Consider the following 20,248-nt stretch of genomic DNA (forward strand, 5'->3'; position numbering starts at 1 on the left):
GTTTTCTGCTGGGCTGGAGCTAATTCAGGATTATAATCTGTGTGACTCAGTTCATTTTAAACTGTTTTGGTGCACGCTTTAAAAATCTTTCTAATTTGGTTCAGGGTTTGGCGTTTGGTGTTTCCACAGATCCAGTTAGCTATAGTTGTTGTTTTGTTTTAAAACAGACTGTATGTTAGCATGTAGAAGCTACATCTGAACAAATTATCTCATAAATGACACTCCCTTGTTTGGACTTTGGCACAGAAATGCTAACAGTTAGCTGCTATAGTTGACTGCTGGTCTGCTAACTAGCTAAAGTCGTTGGTCTCTAGTAGGAATGCATGTGGTAAGTCTAGGACCTAAAATTTACCCACATCACACCTGAGCTTCAGATGGCAAGCTTTATTTTGTTTTTCAAACAGACTATATGTTAGCATGTTGAAGCTACATCTGAACTAATTATCTCATAAATGACACTCGTTTCTGTGCCATTGTTTGGACAATGGCACAGAAATGCTAGTTAGTGGCTATAGTTGACAGCTAGGGAGCCCAAGTCTACTTCCGGACCGTGGGTTCCCAAAAGAACGAAAAAATGAATGCAAGTCAACAGGGTTAAAACTGCTATTTTCTAATTCCGCTTATTTTGTGCCATGGATTTCTCATATGATGGCCGTGAATTTTAAAGACACATTTTGATTCCAAGAAAGCACTTTTTTTTAAAGGGGGTAAACGCTATTTTAGGCTTTGTGTGAAAATAAATCCAGGACTACAAATGGAATGAATGGAATGAAAGTGACGTCATCGAACCAGACACGGAGAAAAACAGAGGGAAAAGGGCTGTAAGTTCAGTGAACTTCAAATTCTTCTTTCAGGAGGAAAGAACCCCCAGAGATCTGGCCGTTTGGTAAGTAGCAGCTATGCTAGGGGAGAGGAGAATCTGTAGTGATGTCACATATGTGACATGCCGATGTCTGGTTTGTAGTTGTTCTAATTACAAACATTTACAACCTGATAGATCTCGAAGTACGTGACTGGCACGGTCAAAACACACATTAGTTTTTCCTTAAAATAGAAGTATAACATATGTGTGATCCAGGGCATGAAGCAAAGCGGATTAAAAAATAGCCCTTTTAGCACCATTGACTTGCATTCATTTTTTTTTCGTTTTTTCCGGGGAATCATGAGCCGACCGGAAAAGGAGGAGACTTCAGCTCCCTATAGAGCTCCGGACATCACGTGACTCTCAGAGAGTAGATGCCATGTTGGCAGGCAACAAAGGTAAACAAAATGAACGGGATCGGCTTGGATTTTACTCCATCGGAGTTTACTTCACACTTTAAAAGCAAAGAAATTGCTTTATATAGTCAGAAATTAAATAGACTAAACATCTCTGACCCTTACCATGCCCCTGGGGTACTTTTTACAATGTTTTACGTGGTGTTTACTTGTTGCTATGAGTAACAAGACAGAAAAAGCCATGCCAAAATAAGTTTAGGAAGCCCACTAAGATTCCTAATAAAAGCATTTAAAATAAATACCATATACAGTTGAGGAAACATTGGTTTAAGTACCTGATATGAAGTGGTCGCTGCATGAGCGAAAACTTTTACTCTCGGGATCCCACAGCTTCATTTTAGCCTGGAGGCTAGCGTGTTTCATTACGATGATCCAACGTTTGCCGCATTCCGGATCTTGGGGAGTCCTGTAGATGGCTTTTCCCTTATCTCATCCGCGTCTGTTCTGGCATCCTAGGGCACAACAGGAATCTACCATATTTCCCGTTTGATTGAGTTTTCTGACAATAACAAACAGCCTAGCTGTGGGCTACTGCCTGCCAAGATGGCGCAGTTTGGATTTGAACTGTTGCATGCCGGGAGAAGTGACATCAACTCCCGGAGCTCTACAGTCTTTTAAGGCTAACTAGCTCGAATCTTCCAAGAAAAATAAAAAAAAAATCTACTTGTAGCCTACTCACCACACCCGATTTCTAAATCCAACATGGCTGCCTCAAACACAAATTTCCAGGAAGTAGCTTTTTTTCCAGCTTTGGAGTTTAAGATCTTTCAGCAGCAGCCCCCACGTTCATGTCAGGCAGAGTGCAGAGCAGTTGTGAAATGGCTTTTGGTCGGTTGAATCAGGGTTTTGTTGCTTCACCAGCCTGCCTCCAGTGTGAGAGCCCTCTAACTGAGTCAGAAATCTGGACTTGCTAGCTGTTAGCATTCATGTTCTAATATCCACTCAACACGTCTTATTAAATACCGTAAATCCTCTAATACAGGCCCGGGCCTGTTTTTTACTCAAGCTCCAGGCCTTTCTTAGAAGGAGGGCCAGAATTAGAGGCAGGCCTCAATTTCTATTGGAGCAAAATGAACTAATGGTTCGCTGGAGTTTTTGACGATTAAAATTGCGCCCACATTTTCAGAGTTAAACACATTTCTTTTAACAACGGTAGTTTCTGCTTCAGCCCTCCCCCCCCCCTCCCCCGCGCAGCGGCCGCAAACTCACTGATGCGCCTGCAGCCTCTCAGTTTCTGCTGCTCTAAACATTAAAATAATTATTTCATTTTCTGTTCCTCACTTCTGATTACCTTCACCTGGTGTCTGTTTGTTGCAACCACCAGGTACAAAAACTAACTTGTTTTTATTTGACTATTTTTCTGTCCTGCCTGTTTATTATCTTCCTGCATCTCCTCTCAATCCTAAAGAAAAACTGCTACCTGGGTTCATATATATTCACCTTATGAGTTACCTTTGAACTGCAGTTCTAAAAGATCTACCGACCGCAAAAACAGCGGAGTGCTCGCCGGCCACATCAGTTAGGTGTGTCACCGAGGACAAAACAGGTGATGCGCCCCGATCCACAGCAGCGAAAAGCATCAGGCACAAATAAAACAATAAAGACAGAAAACATAAAAGGAAATGAGCCGAGATGAACGATCGCGTGTTAAATTAGTTTTTGAGGTGGCGACACCTGATTTGATAATGTTACTGTGGCCGTGCTCAGGACGCAGATGTTTGGCGCGCGTCAACAATCAGAGCTTTGCATGCGCAAGCTGGTTAAGGTTAGTATGGGGGTGAGGGGAAGGTTAAATTGCAAGAGGGTAAAGGTCACAATTTGGTTAAATGTCCGTTTTACGGCTGGTGTCAGTACCGACGCTCTGGCACAGCGCGTTGCCTCCCGACGAGCAGGAGCTTGTCACCTGCTGACAGCAGGCTGCTGTCTTTTCCGAGGACTGCATTTTGCCGTTCATTATCACGTGACAGCGACTAGTCGATGACAGGCATAAATAGTCACTATAGAGCGGTGAAGTCGACTAGTGACTAGTTCATACAACCCCTGCTACTGCTCCCCAGAGTGTTCTGCAGCATAATCAACACGTTCTCTTTGAACTTGATATCAAATTTTCGCCTCCTCTTCGTCTTTGCACGGTTAAAGTTACCCTCGCGGTCTATCACTGGCAAATCAAAAGTGAGGCGGATGACACAACCGCCCCCGTACTTGCTTGTTACCACATTCCACCCGGCCACAATAAAAAACCGGCCATTATTCACCTCCGCCGACTCCGACACTGACCAAAATGTGATACCCGGCCGTTAATTAAATACAGGCTAATAAGAGGATTTACGGTACATAAACACCTGCATGTTTATTTATAAAAGGGGTCATTTATATTAATCAGGTATGGGTATAATATCAACACATCATGTAAATATGTCACATTTATTCACACAGACTCGTTTTCATCTGGTTGATGTTATGTATGATAAACTAGAACATTCAAGATATTATTAAAAGCAAAATTAATAAAATGACACAACCTTGGAAAAATGAAGCATAAAGAAGGTATCAATTATGGCAAAGTATGACAATATCTAATTAGGTTCAGTCTGACCCAGTATAAGAACATGAGGAAGTTGGAGGGTTTTTTTTTTTTTTGGCTTTAAACAATCACAATAACCATATATTTTTGTTATGATTTACATAAATTTTAACATTTTTATTTAGTTTTTCTTTTCCTATTAGCCATTCTGCAAGTTTCTGAACAATGAGCTACAATTAAAATAAAATAAAATTCAAAAAACATTTAGTAAGTCTGGACTGATCTGAATCCATTTGTATAATTATGGGATGGATCCCTCCCACATTTACAGCATAACACTTGTGGAAGCAGAATTTAGTTTTGTGAGAGGATCTGAGTCACAGAAAAGCCTCAGAATGATATATATGTAATAATTAACACTTCAGCAACATAACATCATAAATGCATCTTAATTCAAGTGGTGTTATTTATAGAAACATGATGAGGCAACAGCATGTGTACCTCCAGTGTTAGCAGCCATGTGCTAACAGATGCTGGTGCAATGCTGGCGTGGTCTTAGCTAGCAGTTAGCATGAACGTCAACAGAGAGGCAGTCCCTACTACAAAAACAATGATCACAATGCAGAAGAAGGCGATTAGATTAATAACATATGCAGGATATATGGACCACACAAATTAGCTCTTTTTTAAAACAAGAGATATAAAATTTCAAGACTTGGTTAGATATTAAACAATGCAAATTTTAATTAAAGCAAGGAATAAATTACTACCAAACAATATACAGAAATTGTTCACAGAGAGAGATGGGGAATATAACTTGAGAGGAAGATTAAATTAAAATTTTATTTCTGAAAATATTTATTTTCCAATGAAAGTAGTTCATTTTAGGATAATCAATTGATGCTCTGAATGTTTTAGACAAAGCAGCAATTCATGTACATTTATTTCAACTAACTGTTTGGCTGTTTGTTTGAAAGATTTTTTTTAAAGTATCATAGTGACCAGCATCCCATCATTCCCTGTCTTGATTCAGCAATTATTTACACACTTGTGTGCCACGCACTCGAAGCTTTTCTGCGCACTTCCTCCAAGTGCACTTTGCTGAAGACCGTAGGGGTGCGGTGCGAGGAACTGGAAATACGTCATGATAAAAGTCTAAATAACATTTTAATCTATACTTAAAGGGGCATTATGGAAGTTTGACAGCCAAAACATGTATAGAGATAATAAATTTCTTCTTCATACATTCTCCTGCAATGCCCTGGTCCTGTAGAATGAGCCCTGGCATTTTTACTGTGATTGCCTGTTTTTCTGTAAAATCACAGAAAAAGAGAGATGCTCGGGTCGAGCAGGCTGCTTCATGCGCGTTCACGCTCAGGCATCGCCCGTAGCATTTGCTATCCGTAGCTTTAGCAGCAGAGAGTGAGGCAGTGCCAACTCAGCGACTTTGTCACTGTTCCTAACGCCTAGCGATGAACCTAGCTACATTTCTGAGGACCCTTAGCTACTTTCTTCTAGATATTTCCTGCAAATTAGCAACAAAATAGCCATTTTCGCTCCGAACACTTCTTTGAACGTTGTTTCAGCTGTCATCAAGGATATAAATGTTACAGATACAAAAGATGTCACTGGTGCTTTAGCTCACCTAGCGAGATGTCGGGCTCTCGTGCAGAAGACCCGGGTTCGAATCTGGTGTTAATATACTTTATCAGAGTCTCTTTTTTACATTAATGGTATATTTTTTTACAGTAAGATGCCCAAATTTTTATTTGAGACTCACCGAACGGCATTGAATTCACAGATAAAAAAGATGTGGGTTCAACTTTCATTTTGGAACAAATTTTCAAGCAAGGGAAGGGAATGATCTGAGCATGCAGGAGGACTGACCCATCTTAAACCTTTGTGGGCTGTGCTGAAGAGAAAGCTACAGAACCAAATTATTTAATTAATTAGCTGCTCGTTCTCCTGTCCTCTGTCCTCCGGGCCACACACACACACACACACACACACACACACACACACACACACACATACACACACACACACACACACACACACACACACACACACACACACACGGGACTGTCTCAGCTGTTATTTTCGTTAAGGAGTGTGCACGTACAGCATGCGCACCTCGTGCACGAGCCTACTATTGAAGCTGCCGTTACGCTTTTGGCCTGAGGGGGCAATCGCGAACATAAAACTTCAAAACTCTGTTAAGTCCCTTTAAATACAAATTATACACAACACTTCTAACCTGTATGATGCATCGATCGTTTAGTTTATTTTTCATGTTCATTTTTAATATATTTTGTGATTCTTTTCCTCTCATTCGTGAGGCTGGTGGGGCCGTGCCCTAGCGCCCCCTGTAGACAAGCCGCCACCATATTCATAAGCATTTCTCCCCTAAAATGGCACTAAAGGGTTTGTCGCATCTAAAAGGGTCTGGGTGGAAACAACCTTGAAACATGTTTCTGTTATCCTGACAGAACTAAACCAGAGAACTAAAACAGGTCTCTGGCCTGTTCCGCTCATCTTTACAAACTGAGCCAAACTCTGATGTGTTGGTGTGACACTCTGTGTTTATAGATCTAGACTGGACTTTTTCTTATCAGCAGCATGTTTCACACATTTTTCTGCAAATGAATTATGAGTCTCGCATTTTTATAAATGACAGAAAGCATCAGCTTTTGGTTTTGATCCCTGGGAGCTGAAGAGTTGGCATCACTTTCTACATTTGAGAGATCTAGAGCCGAGAGACAAAAGTGTGTTGGAGCAGAAGCGCAACTGCAGTTATTCTTCTGTCAGCAGAATATCAAGCAGCCACTAGACATGCTGGACTCTCACTTGTTGTCAAGTGGAAAAAAATCGCTCCCTTGCTCTTACTATCTTTATCATTATTGCACGCTCCACCTACACATGAAGCCAAGAGCTGAATCCAACAGGTTCCTGCCTGTTTTCTGACCAGTAGACAGCTGGTGAAGAGAAGCAGATGAAAAGAAAAGGAAATAGCTCCTCAGAAACTTGAAGACTGCATCTCATCAGCTGCTCAGAGCCTTGATTTGCTGCCAGTCAGGAAGCAGAAACATCGGGTGATGAGCTGAAGCTCCGACCTGACGTTCCTTTCTTTATGCAGATGATGTTGCTCACATATGATACCAGAACGTTCCTCCAGAAGAGAGGAACCTGAGACCGGGTCATGTGAGGAATACCTTCTGATTGCAAACAAACCGTGACGCATCATTCATGCACATAATTTTCATCATCACACCGTCAACTTAAACTTGTTTAGGTTTTCAGTTTCCTCGCATCCACTGCAGGGACTCAATGTTTGTGTTGCTGAACATTTGTCTAAAATTCAGCAAAATAAAACATTTCCCAAATAGAAGTGTCTGAAAACTTCCTTCAGCTCCTCTCAATGCAAGTTTTTATGAATGCACTTGCTGATCATGATGCCAGAAGCATTCTCTACCCTCCTTCAGGCCCTGAGGGGTCCAACCAGGCTTCAGAATGAGCTCCAGACCTGCTGCAGCCTTCAGCCTGGTGCTCATGGCGTCCTGAGAAGAATCCGTATGTTGGCATTTATTTGTGCATTCGTGGATTCTCCACAGATGTGTATCACCATTCCAGGATATAAAAATTCTAAATTTAGAAAAATCTGTCTAATTCAACCTTCGTCTAAACCTGGAGGATTAGGAGGAGATGGTCCTGAGATGCTGAAGGAACAAATTTACTTAAATAGCAAGTCACCCCCAAATCAACATTTTTTGCAGAAAAATGATATAAATGGCGCTGAAGACACGTGGAGTCAGTAATTTGGCACTTTAGCGCATCTTAGTTAAAATTTAAATATTCTGCCTAAAACTGTCCGTGTTGCGCCCTCATCAGGTAAAAACTATGCACGGCATTTGAATTTGCATCTGCCATCGCTATTGGCTAAGAAATACACTATGACGTTAGCTGGTACCATATGATGTCATCATGTTGTTTTGAGCCTGTGGCTGTTTCTCAATATGCATACTTGTCCGAACTTGTGTACTCACGTCCTTGTGACACGTCATCAACGATGGCCCAAGGACTGTTCCGCTCCTAAATATGGCAAGTTCGCTCAAAGTTCCCGGATGTTTTCTTGCTCCGCCCATTGTATCGAGGATGCATCAATGCATCCTTCTACAGACAGCAAAGTTTCCCACAATGCATTGCGTCACAAACCGTCATACTCTAAACGTCAGAGAAGAAAGCTAATAACTAATGTTTTTTGTTAGAAATATAAATAAAATAATCAAAAGTTGTTTGTTACTGTAAATGATTGTGTGTAAACTGTAAATTTAGCTGTGTGTGTTTGGGTTTTACTCTTCACAATCCTTCAAATTGCTAATTACCTAACCCGCTATCAAAATAAAAGCACTGTAAGTCTGTTCTGTTGAAAAATTAACTTTCTTTATTCATTAGAGTGGGAAATGCTAGTATTTTATTAGTTTTTATCAAAAGCAGGCCAAATATAATACAAATAATACGTAGTTATTTTGTTATTTAAGGAACAAACTAGACTTTTGTGTTTATGTCAGGTGGGTTTTTGTAACTGTAGCAACAAGCAGAGCTTTTTTTCTCCATCTCTATCACTGAAACTAAACTGAGAAGCTTCCAGATGCCTGTGATGAGTCTGTGACCAAATTGAGACGATCATAGTTTCAGCAACTGAATCATCCTCGGACATCGTGTGAGAGTGATGAGCTCACGTTAAATTCTGTGCGTACCAGTTTAGACCAAAAGAGTCAAACTCAGAGCAGGAGAGTTCTGTCAGCATCTCATTTTCTGGATGTCAGACACAAAAGAGTCAGATTCAATATCCGATTCTTGTTCACTCATTAACGGAGGTTACTCTGGTTTCTGACTAATCTCTAATCCGATGTGGAGATCGTTGATCCCGACATCATTTGAAGTGTTTCTACACCTCCTGTGTAACTTCCTGTCTGATTCCTGCCTTCAGAGCTGTTTCTCTGCTTTCTGGTATTTTAGGGATATTTTAAATATTTTAACTGGTTTCCGTACATCAGAGGCTGTCAGTGCAGAGAAGATGGTGATGAGAGTTGGTGCTACTCTCACCCGTGAGATGCTGGGGGAAAGAATCGGTCCTCCAACTTCAGATCCACTTGTGGGATTTAGTTTTAAAGTGACAGTTTTGGTTTGAATCCTCCTACTAAGCTGTGTTTAGCTCGTTCTCCTGCTCTTTGAGTTTTCATTGATCCGTGGTTTTCCCCGTGTCCTTATTCCACCCTTTGCCTCCGCTGATGTTCCACTTGGCTGAAAGTGGCTCACAGCAGCGCTCCACATCCTTCCCATCCCCCCCTCTGGTTACTTCGCTATTATACACAACCATTTGTCTCCTTGACAACCAGCGGAGAACAGGAAAAGCATCGATGTGGGGGCGGCCGTGGCAGTAGTGGTGGTGATTGTGGGTGGCAGAATGATAATGAGTGATAAATTGCGACTGTATTTACCGTAGCTTATTGGTTACCTGCTTTCTGATCGCTCCCAGCTCCCTCAGCTGAAGGTGGAGATGTTCTCCTGCTGCAGCCGAAAGCTCTGAAACTTTGTTTGACTGATGGGGTTTCGCATGAGAGAAGATCATATCGTGAAAGAGTTTGTTGATCACCTCGGTACAGCAGAGAAGCCTCTGTCAGTAAACTCTGGTTTATTTGTTTGGTTTTTACATAAATCAGCTGTTCTTCCCTAGATTCTTGTCCATCTTTATGACCTTGAGCTTTCTTAAACCTTTTAACCCAACCTATTCTATAATTTTGTCAGGAATCGTGTGATCTGACCTCTGGTAGTGGTATGTTGGATGCTGAAAATAAAATTTACAAGAAACCTCTTTGAAAACAAGCATTTTCTCATGACCACAGATGGAGATTTTGATGAACCAGGTGAGAAAGCCCCGCCCTTTTTGGACTTCAGCACAGTAGAAAAGTCTTCCGGAGCTTAAAGGAATATGTCCGCCACTTTGAAGCATTTTATCAGTTATTTATCCACAGTAAGCTCAATACCTGCAGATGAAGTCACTCAAAGTGGGAGGAGTCTTTGTACATAGGGAGGAGTCTTCTGATTTCATGACTCAAACATCATTTTAAATGGGTCACAGGGAGTTGAACTTTACTCGAATGAACCGTATTTTGTTATCTTTGATGTTTGTTTTGATCTCTAAATAAAAGATGATGTCACTCATCACAGGCTTTTATTTTTCAAGTTTTTTCAAACAAACTCGTTTTTAACTCATTCACTGCCAGCCATTTCCTGATCGCTAACGGCCTTCGCTCCCAGCGTTTCTCACCGTTTTTACTGTTTTTTTAAGAGTCACAGAGCGTTGCACGCTAGCATGATGTCGATGCCAAAACAACCAAAACAAAGAGGAGACTCACCTCTTACATCAGGAAGAAGCCGCGTGTTTCGAGCATTATCCTTTCTTTCATAATCCGTTGTCGAATTGTGATCGGCAGACGCTTTTCCGATTCGCGCCTCACTTTTTTTACAGAAACGGCCCAAAACGATCTCCAAACACATGGATGTGTTGCTCCCTGATCATGTGATCTGTGACGTATGCGGATGAAGATCGGCTTCAGGGCTGAAATGTTTGTTCTCTCAGCGCGGGGGCTCGTTCCGATGCTCAAACAGTAAAAAAAATGCAAATGACGACTTTAGTCGTCAATGGCAGTGAATGAGGTAAGGTGTGAAATTATGATCTGGGATTGTTTTATTTGTAGGATCTGAATTTCAGCTGATTTTCTGGTCTAACTTCTGATGTTTGGTTCTGTTTTCATCACAGTTTTTGATCTATGAATGACTCGGTTCTAGGCAGGAAAACCAAAGTGGGCGGAGCATCAGGTGTGAGAGCTAGTTCCATCGTGCTCCCGGACCTCTGGACCAGATCACAGCCAGAGTCACAAAACTTCCACATCTATCTTTCTTCAAGCACACAGATGCTATTTGGCAATTTTGTTTTAAAGTCTCCGGTTGCTGAAAACGACGTCTCCCACCTTTCAGTTCAATTCAAAGATACTTTATTAATCCCAGAGGGAAACTAGAGTTTCAGTACATACAATTCTGAGATCAGACATACATAGACATAGACACATGACAAGAGTTGGTGACTGTGGTCATTCGTAACCCTGAGTCGCGCTACCTTAATAGAGATCAGAGGGTTTACATGAGGACAGGGTCAGGTGGAGGGAGAAAAAAACGCCCTTCAGAGTAACCCTCCACAGGGAGGGCAGCTTTGCTATGCAAAAAACACCTCTGACAGAAATGCAACGGACTTCAGACATCACACACATAAGTGTCCACTAGGTGGGGAGGTAGGGTTTGGGACTCTCCACACGTCAGTGCATGCAGCCGCGATAAGCAGCGCTCATCACCTCAGTCTGGACAGGGGGAAGAGGTCGTTGGGTTTAGAGGGCACAGTGACTTCTGGAACGATTCAGCGGCCTTCACAGCTCGCAGCCCCGCCCAGGCTTGGATAGGGAGACAGAGGCCTAGTCCTCACGTAGCCGGGGTTTTTTAAAAACGAATATCTGCCCCTCCAAAAACTTGCATCCACACCACCGCGTTTTAAAAAAAACTCTGTCCACACGTACCCGGATAAATACGTTGTTAAGGACATGCCAGACCTGTAGGCGGCAGTACTTCCCCCATTCTTAACCTCGTCCTTCGTCTGTGGTCTTCCGCAAGGAGCAGTAATTCCGCTTGCAAAAACAAACAAGCAAAAAGCGCTTGGACAATTGATGGATCGGGTAGTGACAGAGCGCAGCTCTGAGGGCTTCCATGATGCCGGCTAGTGTAAACACAGGTCGCACACGTGATGTCAGCATTTTTTTGTCGCGGAAAGTGACGTTGCAGACCTTACAACTCCGGTTTTGTCTGTCCACACGCAGACACCCAAAACGGAGAAAACGCAGATCTTCACTTTGGCCGGAGTTTTTAAAAAGATCCGTTTTCGTGTGAAAAAACTCCGTTTTCGTGTGGATGACAGGCCAAAACGTAGAAAAATATCCACGTTTTGGCAGATCCCCGGCTACGTGTGGACAGGGCCAGAGTTGCCATGGCGACGGCAGTATTCCACATTTCTTGGGGGGGGGGGGGGGTATTCGTTTCAGCCTCACAGGCTCAAGGGCACCAGATTCAGTTAAGAAATTGTTTTGGGGCCAGACAGAGATAATTTATTCTCTGTTTTAAAGTTCCGTTGGTCCTCAACCTCACAAAGTCCAATAATGGCGTAATTAATCTATGCTGATTCGTCCCCTGGCTCCTTGATTACATCCATCTTTTGTGCCAATGCATGAATCTCAGCCAAAGTTCCAAGCTTACGACTCATCTCGACAATTATATGAGTTTATGCATTCACAGCGCGGTGTAATCATCCTTGAGCTCCGGGAAAGAGCCAATATTCCTCGACAGCTCGTTAATTTTCCGGTAAGCCAGGTAACCGCCCAGGCCAAAAAGCAAGAAACCTGACACCAACACCACGAATATCCAGACGTCTTCAGAATCCTCTACAGACAGTTGAGAGAGGCAGATCAGGTTCCACTGTTTCCAGGAGTCCATGATATGCCCAACTGGATCTGTCCCAGAGGGGCATCCGAGAGCCCCTTCTCCCATTCTCATTGTTGAGAAAATTTTGTCAATCGCGTTGAGAGACCAACTGACCAGGTCCGTTTTTAATAATTTCCAGTTTCCAGAAAAAATGCAGAAGCACCGTACACCCAAAGGCAGACAAAGAGCCTTGGGGATAAGATAGGGAGGAGAGGAGGAAAAAAGCATCTGTACCCTCCAAGAGCCGGAAGAAGAATTTACGCTTCCCCATAAAGCTGCTTTAATGCACTTTAGGATACGCTCTGGATGAATGAGACCCAGCATCCTCTCAGGAATCTGCAGAGTTTCTCTCAATAAAAAAGCTCCAAACATTCATTTATGGTCCGGATCTGATCTGCCTGTTTCTAAGGGCGACATCCCGATGGAAAACCTGTCCTTTACTGGAGTTTTGCTCTGTGGATGTGAAGAAGTCTGCTGTATGGACGCAGATATTGGGTTTTGCTTTAATAACACACCTGCTCTCCATCCTGCTCCTCGTCCAGAATATTTGTTCTCCAGGAACCAGAGGAGGCTTGCTTACATAACACTGCTGAGTTTCCCTTGAGATGTGTGTTCGACACATCAGAGGAAAATGAACCCGTCTATTTTTACTCCGCTGATGGGATGCTCCTGACTCCAGGCCTACTGTAAGCTCAGAAGCCTTTCAACACTCAAGAAATTACAGTAAGCAGCAACGTGACAGCAGCCAGAACCATCTGGGTCAATCAGAACCTCCTGGTCCTGCTGGCTTTGAAATCCCTTTACTGCCCCCTGGTGGACACACAGAAGGCTTTATTATGAAATCAGAGATCAAAACAAGTAAAACTACTCATGTTCTAAGATTTTAGAATTTGCTGTTACTATATGGGAATATTTAGGAAAAAAACTCTAAATTGTTTTTAATATTTAACAATTATGAGTTGAAAATGCTGCATAGTTATTTTTTTTAAGTTTAAACCTATACTTTGTGAAAAAATATTAACTAAAAACACCTAAGAGGATCTGATTCTCTGTATGAAGACACTCCATGATAAAAAAGAGATGTCCACATTTTGGACTAAGACAGAAGATGTGTGTGTACAAGAAGACGAGGTTGTCTCTGGTCACCTCAAAAAGATCAGAACTTACTGTGACTCGTTAAGACTCTGGATTATGTTTCTACTGAGAAGCTTACCTGAGCTATAGAGCTACAGAGGGGGAGGGGCTTCCTCGCCTGGTTGACCGATAGAGAGCCTAAGTCACGCCCATCTACTTCCAGACCACGGGTCCCCAGAAGAAGAAAAAAATGAATGTAAGTCAATGGGGCTGAAATTATTTTCTAATTCCGCTTGTTTTGTGCCATGGATTTGATGTCTGCTAATTTTAAAGACGCATTTTCATGCCAAGAAAATGCTTATTTTTGAACGGGGGCAAACGTGATTTTAGGTTTTGTGTGAAAATAAGTCCAGGACTACAAATGCGCTTCACGAAAGTGACATCATCGAACCGGACACGAAGAAAAACAGAAAAAATGGCTGTAAGTTAAAACTTAAAATCCATCCGTCAGGAGGAAAAAAACACCATAAATCTGGCCATTTGGCAAGCAGCAGCTACACTAGAGGAGAGGAGATTATGTGGTGACATCATATGTGCGACGCGCCGGTATCTGATTTGTGGACAGTCATGCTAATTATGAACATTTCCAAACTAAATCTTAAAGTATGTGACTGGCATGGTTGAAACACACATCATTAGTTTTCATTGAAATTGCAGAACAACATATGTGGGGTCCAGGGCGTAAGGCAAAGCGGATTAGAAAATAGCTCTGTTAGCCCTGTTGACTTGCATTCATTTTTTCATTCTTCCGGGGACCCATGAGCCGACCGGAAAGGGAGGAGACTTAGGCTCCCTTTGTCTTTGAGGGGTTATCAGAGGTTGTTTTCTGTCCTTCCTCTTGTCTGTCTTTCATTCAGCTTACTGTTGGCAAGATTGACAGGTGTGTTGTTACCATGGTGATCTTTATGAGCCACCAGTAGCAGCTTTAACATTTCTGGTGATCATAGATCTCTTTATATATCAGATGCAGATGTTTTGTTTTCAGATTAAACTGAATCAGAAAAGTTTTTTAAACTTAAGCATGAATGTGCAGAACATGAAAATGTGATAAAATCATGTCTAGCAGGTAAAGATTTCAACCTGATGAATTATTCTCCCTCGTCACGTACACATGTGTAAACTAGGGGTTGCATGACTTAATTTTTTTTCAAGTCGAGAGTCAAGTAATGAAATACGAGTCGACTTCGACTAGTCGTTGATGACGTCATACACCTGAAGCGGCACGGGGGGGGGGGGGGGGGGGGGGGTCGGTAGGTTCGCTGGAGTTTTTGACAATTAAAATTACGCCCACATTTTCTAAGTTAACACATCTCCTTTTAGCAACGGTAGTTTCTGCTTCAGCCCTCTCCCCCCTCCCCCTGCGCAGCAGCCGCAAACTCACTGATGCGACTGCAGCCTCTCGGAGTTCCTGCTGCTCTAAACATTAAAATAATTATTTCATTTTCTGTTCCTCACTTCCACCTTCAATGGTGTCTGTTTGTTGCAACCACCAGGTACAAAAACTAACTTGTTTTTATTTGACTATTTTTCTGTCCTGTCTGTTTATTATCTTCCTGCATCTCCTCTCAATCCTAAAGAAAAACTGCTACCTGGGTTCATATATATTCACCTTATGAGTTACCTTTGAACTGCAGTTCTAAAAGATCTACCGACCGCTAAAACAGCGGAGTGCTGCTGCTCGCTGGCCGACTACAACGGGACCGTTTTTGCTGTGGAGTTCGTGCCAGAGCGGAGCGGAGATAGTGGAATTTTGGGGGTGCGTCACCGGAGGACAAAACAGGCGATGCGCCTCGCACCGCAGCAGCAAAACGCATCAGGCACAAATAACAGACAGAAAACATAAAAGGAAATGAGCCGACATGAACGATCGCGTGTTTAATTTGTTTTTGAGGTGGTGACACCTGATGTGGCGGTGCTCAGGACGCGGATGTCTGGAGTGCATCAACGATCAGAGCTTTGCATGCGCAAACTGGTTAAAGAGCAAGTCACCCCCAAATCACATTTTTTTTGCTGATGAACTATGTAAAGGAGTGTCTAATCGTGCTGCAGACACGTGTAGTCAATAATTTGGCAGTTCAGTGCATCTTGGTTAAAATTCAAATATTCTGCCTAAAACTGTCAGTGTTGCGCCGTCGTCAGGGAAAAATTCTGCACTGTATCTGAATTTAAATCTGCCACCGCTATTGGCTAAGAGGTATGCTATGATGTCATCTGGTACATTATGATGTCACAATGCCATTGTGAGCCTGCGTGTGTGTGTTTGTTAGCGGCTCCGCCCTCTCGGTCTGCCAAGCAACAGCATTTGTTGCATTTTTCAAACATGAAGTGGGAGTGAAGTAAGTTTCTTGTAGGGGGTGACTTGCTCTTTAAGATTAGGATGGGGGTGAGGGGAAGGTAAAATTGCAAGAGGGAAAAGGTCACAGTTTGGTTAAATGTCCGTTTTACCGCTGGTGTCGACGCTCTGACACAGCGCGTCGCCTCCGCCTCCCGACGCGCAGGGGCTCATCATCTGCTGTCTTTTCCGAGGACTGCATCTTGTCATTATCACGTGACAGCGACTAGTCGATGACAGGCATAAAAAGTCACTACAGAGCCGTGAAGTCGACTAGTTCATACAACCCCTAGTGTAAACGACTTCTAATCAGGAGTTCATGAAGTTCTGTTTGCATTAAGGTTCTGTTCTCCTCCTTAAACCTCTTCCTGTTTCTCTCTGCAGGTGGCCATTATTGCTGGGAACTTTGAGCTCGCTGAGCTCATCAAAAACCACAAAGACTCTGATATCGGTGAGATTCTCTTTTCACTTCCCTCCATTTGTTCATCGCTCACCTGTTCTTCCATCTGGGGATACGTTTCAAATCCCTCCGATCATCTGATCCTCCCAAAATTACTTCACCATGTAATCCCCTGTGAGGGATTAGAGCGTTGCCATGGAAACCAAAGTTCATGTTAACATCAGGAACTCGCAGGGTCCCGTGGGTGCTGATTGGTTGCGGTTTCAGGGTGATAAACAGTCTTATTGGAGATAATTTCGGGGTGATGCTGAGAAAATCTGAAACAAGAGGATACAATAAAAAAGTTGATATATAACTTTAATTAAATAACGTAACATTTTTAACTTTCATTCAAACATAAAGCTTTCTAGGCAATAAAAGGATGTGATGTAATGATTCACAGAGATGAACTTTGAGATAATATCACACGTCCTGGTTTCATCTCCAGTCTGGCTGGTTCTGTTGCAGACCGGATCTGTTCGGAGTTTATTTCACTTTACATCTGTGAGAGAGGAAGGTGAGAAGTTTTAAAAACAGACCAAACAAAAGAAATCTTTCAGCTCTTCTCCTTTTTTTCTGCTCTGCTTGTTATTCTGCTGCTGAGATTCTGTAAACACCACCGACTGTTTACTTGGGTCCAGTTTAACACCTGATGAGGTGACGCTTTGCCTCCAAACCCGACAAACGTCCACAGATCATTTAGAGTTTAAAACGTTGCTCAGGTGGAGCAGAGGGACTGTCCCGCTCCGGGATTACAGCGAGTCAGAGGAAATCTGAACAGATGAACCAGCAATGAAAGTCCAAGGCAGAGGGGTGGGGCGAGGGGGAAATCTAATCTAAAGATGTAATCCTGCGACTGCTGACCTCCTCTCATCAACCTGGTGGACCGCCACAATAAAAGCCCCACCACCTCCTTCCTTTACACCTTGGCGTGGTCACACACACACACACACACACACACACACACACACACACACACACACACACACACACACACACAACTGGCTCAGAATCAGTCCTCAATCAACCCAATTGGCACCCCCAAACACCCCCACCCTGTTTTTAATCCTGCAGCTTTAGTTTGGATTTTCATCACAGTGGTTGTGTGTGTGTGTGTGTGTGTGTGTGTGTGTGTGTGTGTGTGTGTGTGTGTGTGTGTGTGTGTGTGTGTGTGTGTGTGTGTGTTTAATCGCCATGATATTGTGGGTTTCACACTTTGTATTGTGGTAGATGATGTAACCGTTAAGTGATTTTTAACTGGGTGGATTGATGTGATACGACACTCCTCTGGTCTCTGGTGTTAAGTTTAGTAAAAATTATAAAAACTGAAAAATACCAGTTAAAATGCTATTCTATAGATTTCTACTCTTAATTTCATCTTGCAGAAAAAAAGCTGTGTGACAGTCTGATGGGTTGGGGTCAAAGGTCAGGTTGGAAGCTGAGCTACGATATTATGGGTAAAAGGTGTTGCTTTGGCTGTTGACACGGAGAGCTGTGACCTCTTTCAGGTCTCCTAAAGTGTGTATTCAGACCTAAACGTCTCTCGTGTGGACCAGGACAGTGAGTTAGCGTTAAAGGATTTTAAATGAAAATGCTCCTCAGATAAGAATTGAAATGTCTAAAATAAAGATCCAGCTCTTCCGAGAGCATTTTCTAAACTAGCATCCTCCCAGCACCTGTCCCCCACGCTACTGCACACGCCATGTTTGCTTCCCTCTATGTTCAATCATGCTGCCTCACTGACACCTAGGATTGATTGAGTAGTATTTGTTGTTAGCCTCAAGGGCAAGCTGATGGCTTGATTATCACCTGTAAGTCGCTTTGGACAGAAGCGTCTACTAACAACAAACATAAATTCAAATTAAATTTGCCTTTATTTGGACCTTCTGGGATTCCATGCCAAATGTTACAACCCAGGGGTCTAGGGGACCTGGGGTAACATGGAGGACATGTGACACAGGTGTAGCGGAATATAGTTGGTATATTCCTACACTTTTATTAAGATCCAAAGATATCACTGATTCAAACCTGAGCTGGATCATTAATCTTTGAACCGGGCCCTTATAAACAGAAGAGGTTGTTTTTACCACAGGGAGTTTTATTCAAACACCTTGTATTGACTTAGAGACAAGAAAAGAGAGAGATGGGACGTTTAAGAATATTTATTTTATAATTATTTGAAACAATCTCCAGGACTAACTCTCTAATGATGGATGAAGATGGATGTAATGCTGAAGTGTTGGTGTGTGTGTGTCAGTTCAGAATCTCCATCTGATGCGAGGCGAGTCTGAGTGTAAGATGTTGTTTTGACTAACTAACCACGAGGGACTTCAGGAGGAAGAGACATGAAACGCCATCTATGCCGAACTACGTACGTTCGGAGACTCCCGTGTATGATCCGGAATGCCAGGTCCTCGGACCCTCCTTGGTGCTGGAACTGATAGCACAGCGTCTGCAGCACGACAAACCAGTCTACGGGTCGACTCCCGGTAGCAACGGCAGGTGTCAGCGTCACGTAGAGAGTTCAGCTTTTATTCTGAAGGAACCGTCATCTTGTTGATAAAACAACAGAATTTTCCAGCTTGACAGTTCTCAGCTTAAAAGTAGAAAATACAGCTGGCCAGTCTGTACTTTACTTAGCGATGATGGATTTGAGAGCTGGTCGAGTCCTTGGTTGCAACTGCGTTGAACCAAGTTGAACTACGTTGAAGAGCTTCGTTGGAACTCGTGATGGAACTGACTTAAAATGGCGTTGTTCTGTTTTATTAACTTAGTTGTTTATAATTCTTAACAAATCAGAGTGGACCGATTAAGTAAACACCTCAGTGCTCTGCCAGCAACAGAAGGGAAGTTCTGATTGGATGAGGGAGCAATGTGTCATGTGTTTATCTTATGTGAGACAGAATGTCTAGCTCAGTTAGTCCTGTTACTCATTAAACACATAAATCATAACATTGTGATTTCACAGATTGATCACCTGATTATTTTGATTAGCTTTATTAGAAATAAAGTTCTTTGATTAATTAATGAAAAGCATTCTTCGTCCTTCTTCTGTCTTCTTTGCTGGAATGTAAACACCAGGAACAGGCGCACAACCTTTGCAATTTGTGCACACTGTCACTGTGTCAAAGGGCAGCTGTTAAGGGCAGAAATGGCATATTCATAACGCTACACAGGCAAAACCAGTATAAAAAAGGATTTATTTAACAAAAATGCCTCTCACATCAGGCTTAAACTTTAACTGAAACAGAAAATTTTAGGAACTGAACCGGCTACAACATAAAGGAACTGAGTTAGCGTAGAGCAGCATACAAATCTATACACAACCCTTACTTATTTTACAGAAAAGAGCTCTAAGAATCATCAATTATGATGGCTGTAGAGATCCATCAAACCCATTGTTTAGTAAATATAAATTACTGAAATTTCATGATTTAAAAGACTGTAAAATCTTGCAAACCATGTATGAAGCCAATTTAGGTACTCTGCCAACAAACATTCAGGGGATATTTGCAAAGAGAGCTGGTAATTACATGCTGAAAGAAACTGATGTGTTTACAAAACCTAGATTTAGAACTAAACTTAAGGAGTGGAATAAAAAAACTCTGTCATTTAATATATTCAAAAAATGTACCAAATTGAGTGTACTAACTAATTATGAAAGTGTAAATTAAATCAATGATCATGATCGCACTGGAATTTAGAACAGGAAAAAGTTTAAAATGAATCTGTATGTCTGACAAATGGTAATTATATATAAATTGATTATTTCTACTGGAAAAGGGGGCAGAAATTATAAGATGTTTTCTTCATTCTGCTCCTTTTCGTTCAAATTTGAGTTTTGTTATGTATTTCTTATGTTTATATGTTTTGTTTGTTTTTATTTTGAATGAAATAAACAAGAAAAAATAAATAAATAAAAGGAACACACATTGACAAACACTTAATGTCCCAT

At 42.1% G+C, this 20,248-nt stretch overlaps 1 protein-coding gene across 3 annotated transcripts in view; it reads left to right on the forward strand.

Moving 5' to 3' along the window:
* LOC107381573 (SH3 and multiple ankyrin repeat domains protein 2) overlaps nucleotides 1-20,248 on the forward strand; it is a 269,418-nt gene that overhangs the window by 139,917 nt on the left and 109,253 nt on the right. For all 3 annotated transcript variants that reach the window (XM_070555052.1, XM_070555054.1, XM_070555053.1), the window contains one exon: nucleotides 16,239-16,305. In XM_070555052.1, coding sequence (XP_070411153.1) covers nucleotides 16,239-16,305 — 67 coding nt within the window. The remainder of the gene's footprint in view (nucleotides 1-16,238; nucleotides 16,306-20,248) is intronic.

Source organism: Nothobranchius furzeri, chromosome 9 (assembly GCF_043380555.1).
Source record: "Nothobranchius furzeri strain GRZ-AD chromosome 9, NfurGRZ-RIMD1, whole genome shotgun sequence".
Lineage (NCBI taxonomy): Eukaryota > Metazoa > Chordata > Actinopteri > Cyprinodontiformes > Nothobranchiidae > Nothobranchius > Nothobranchius furzeri.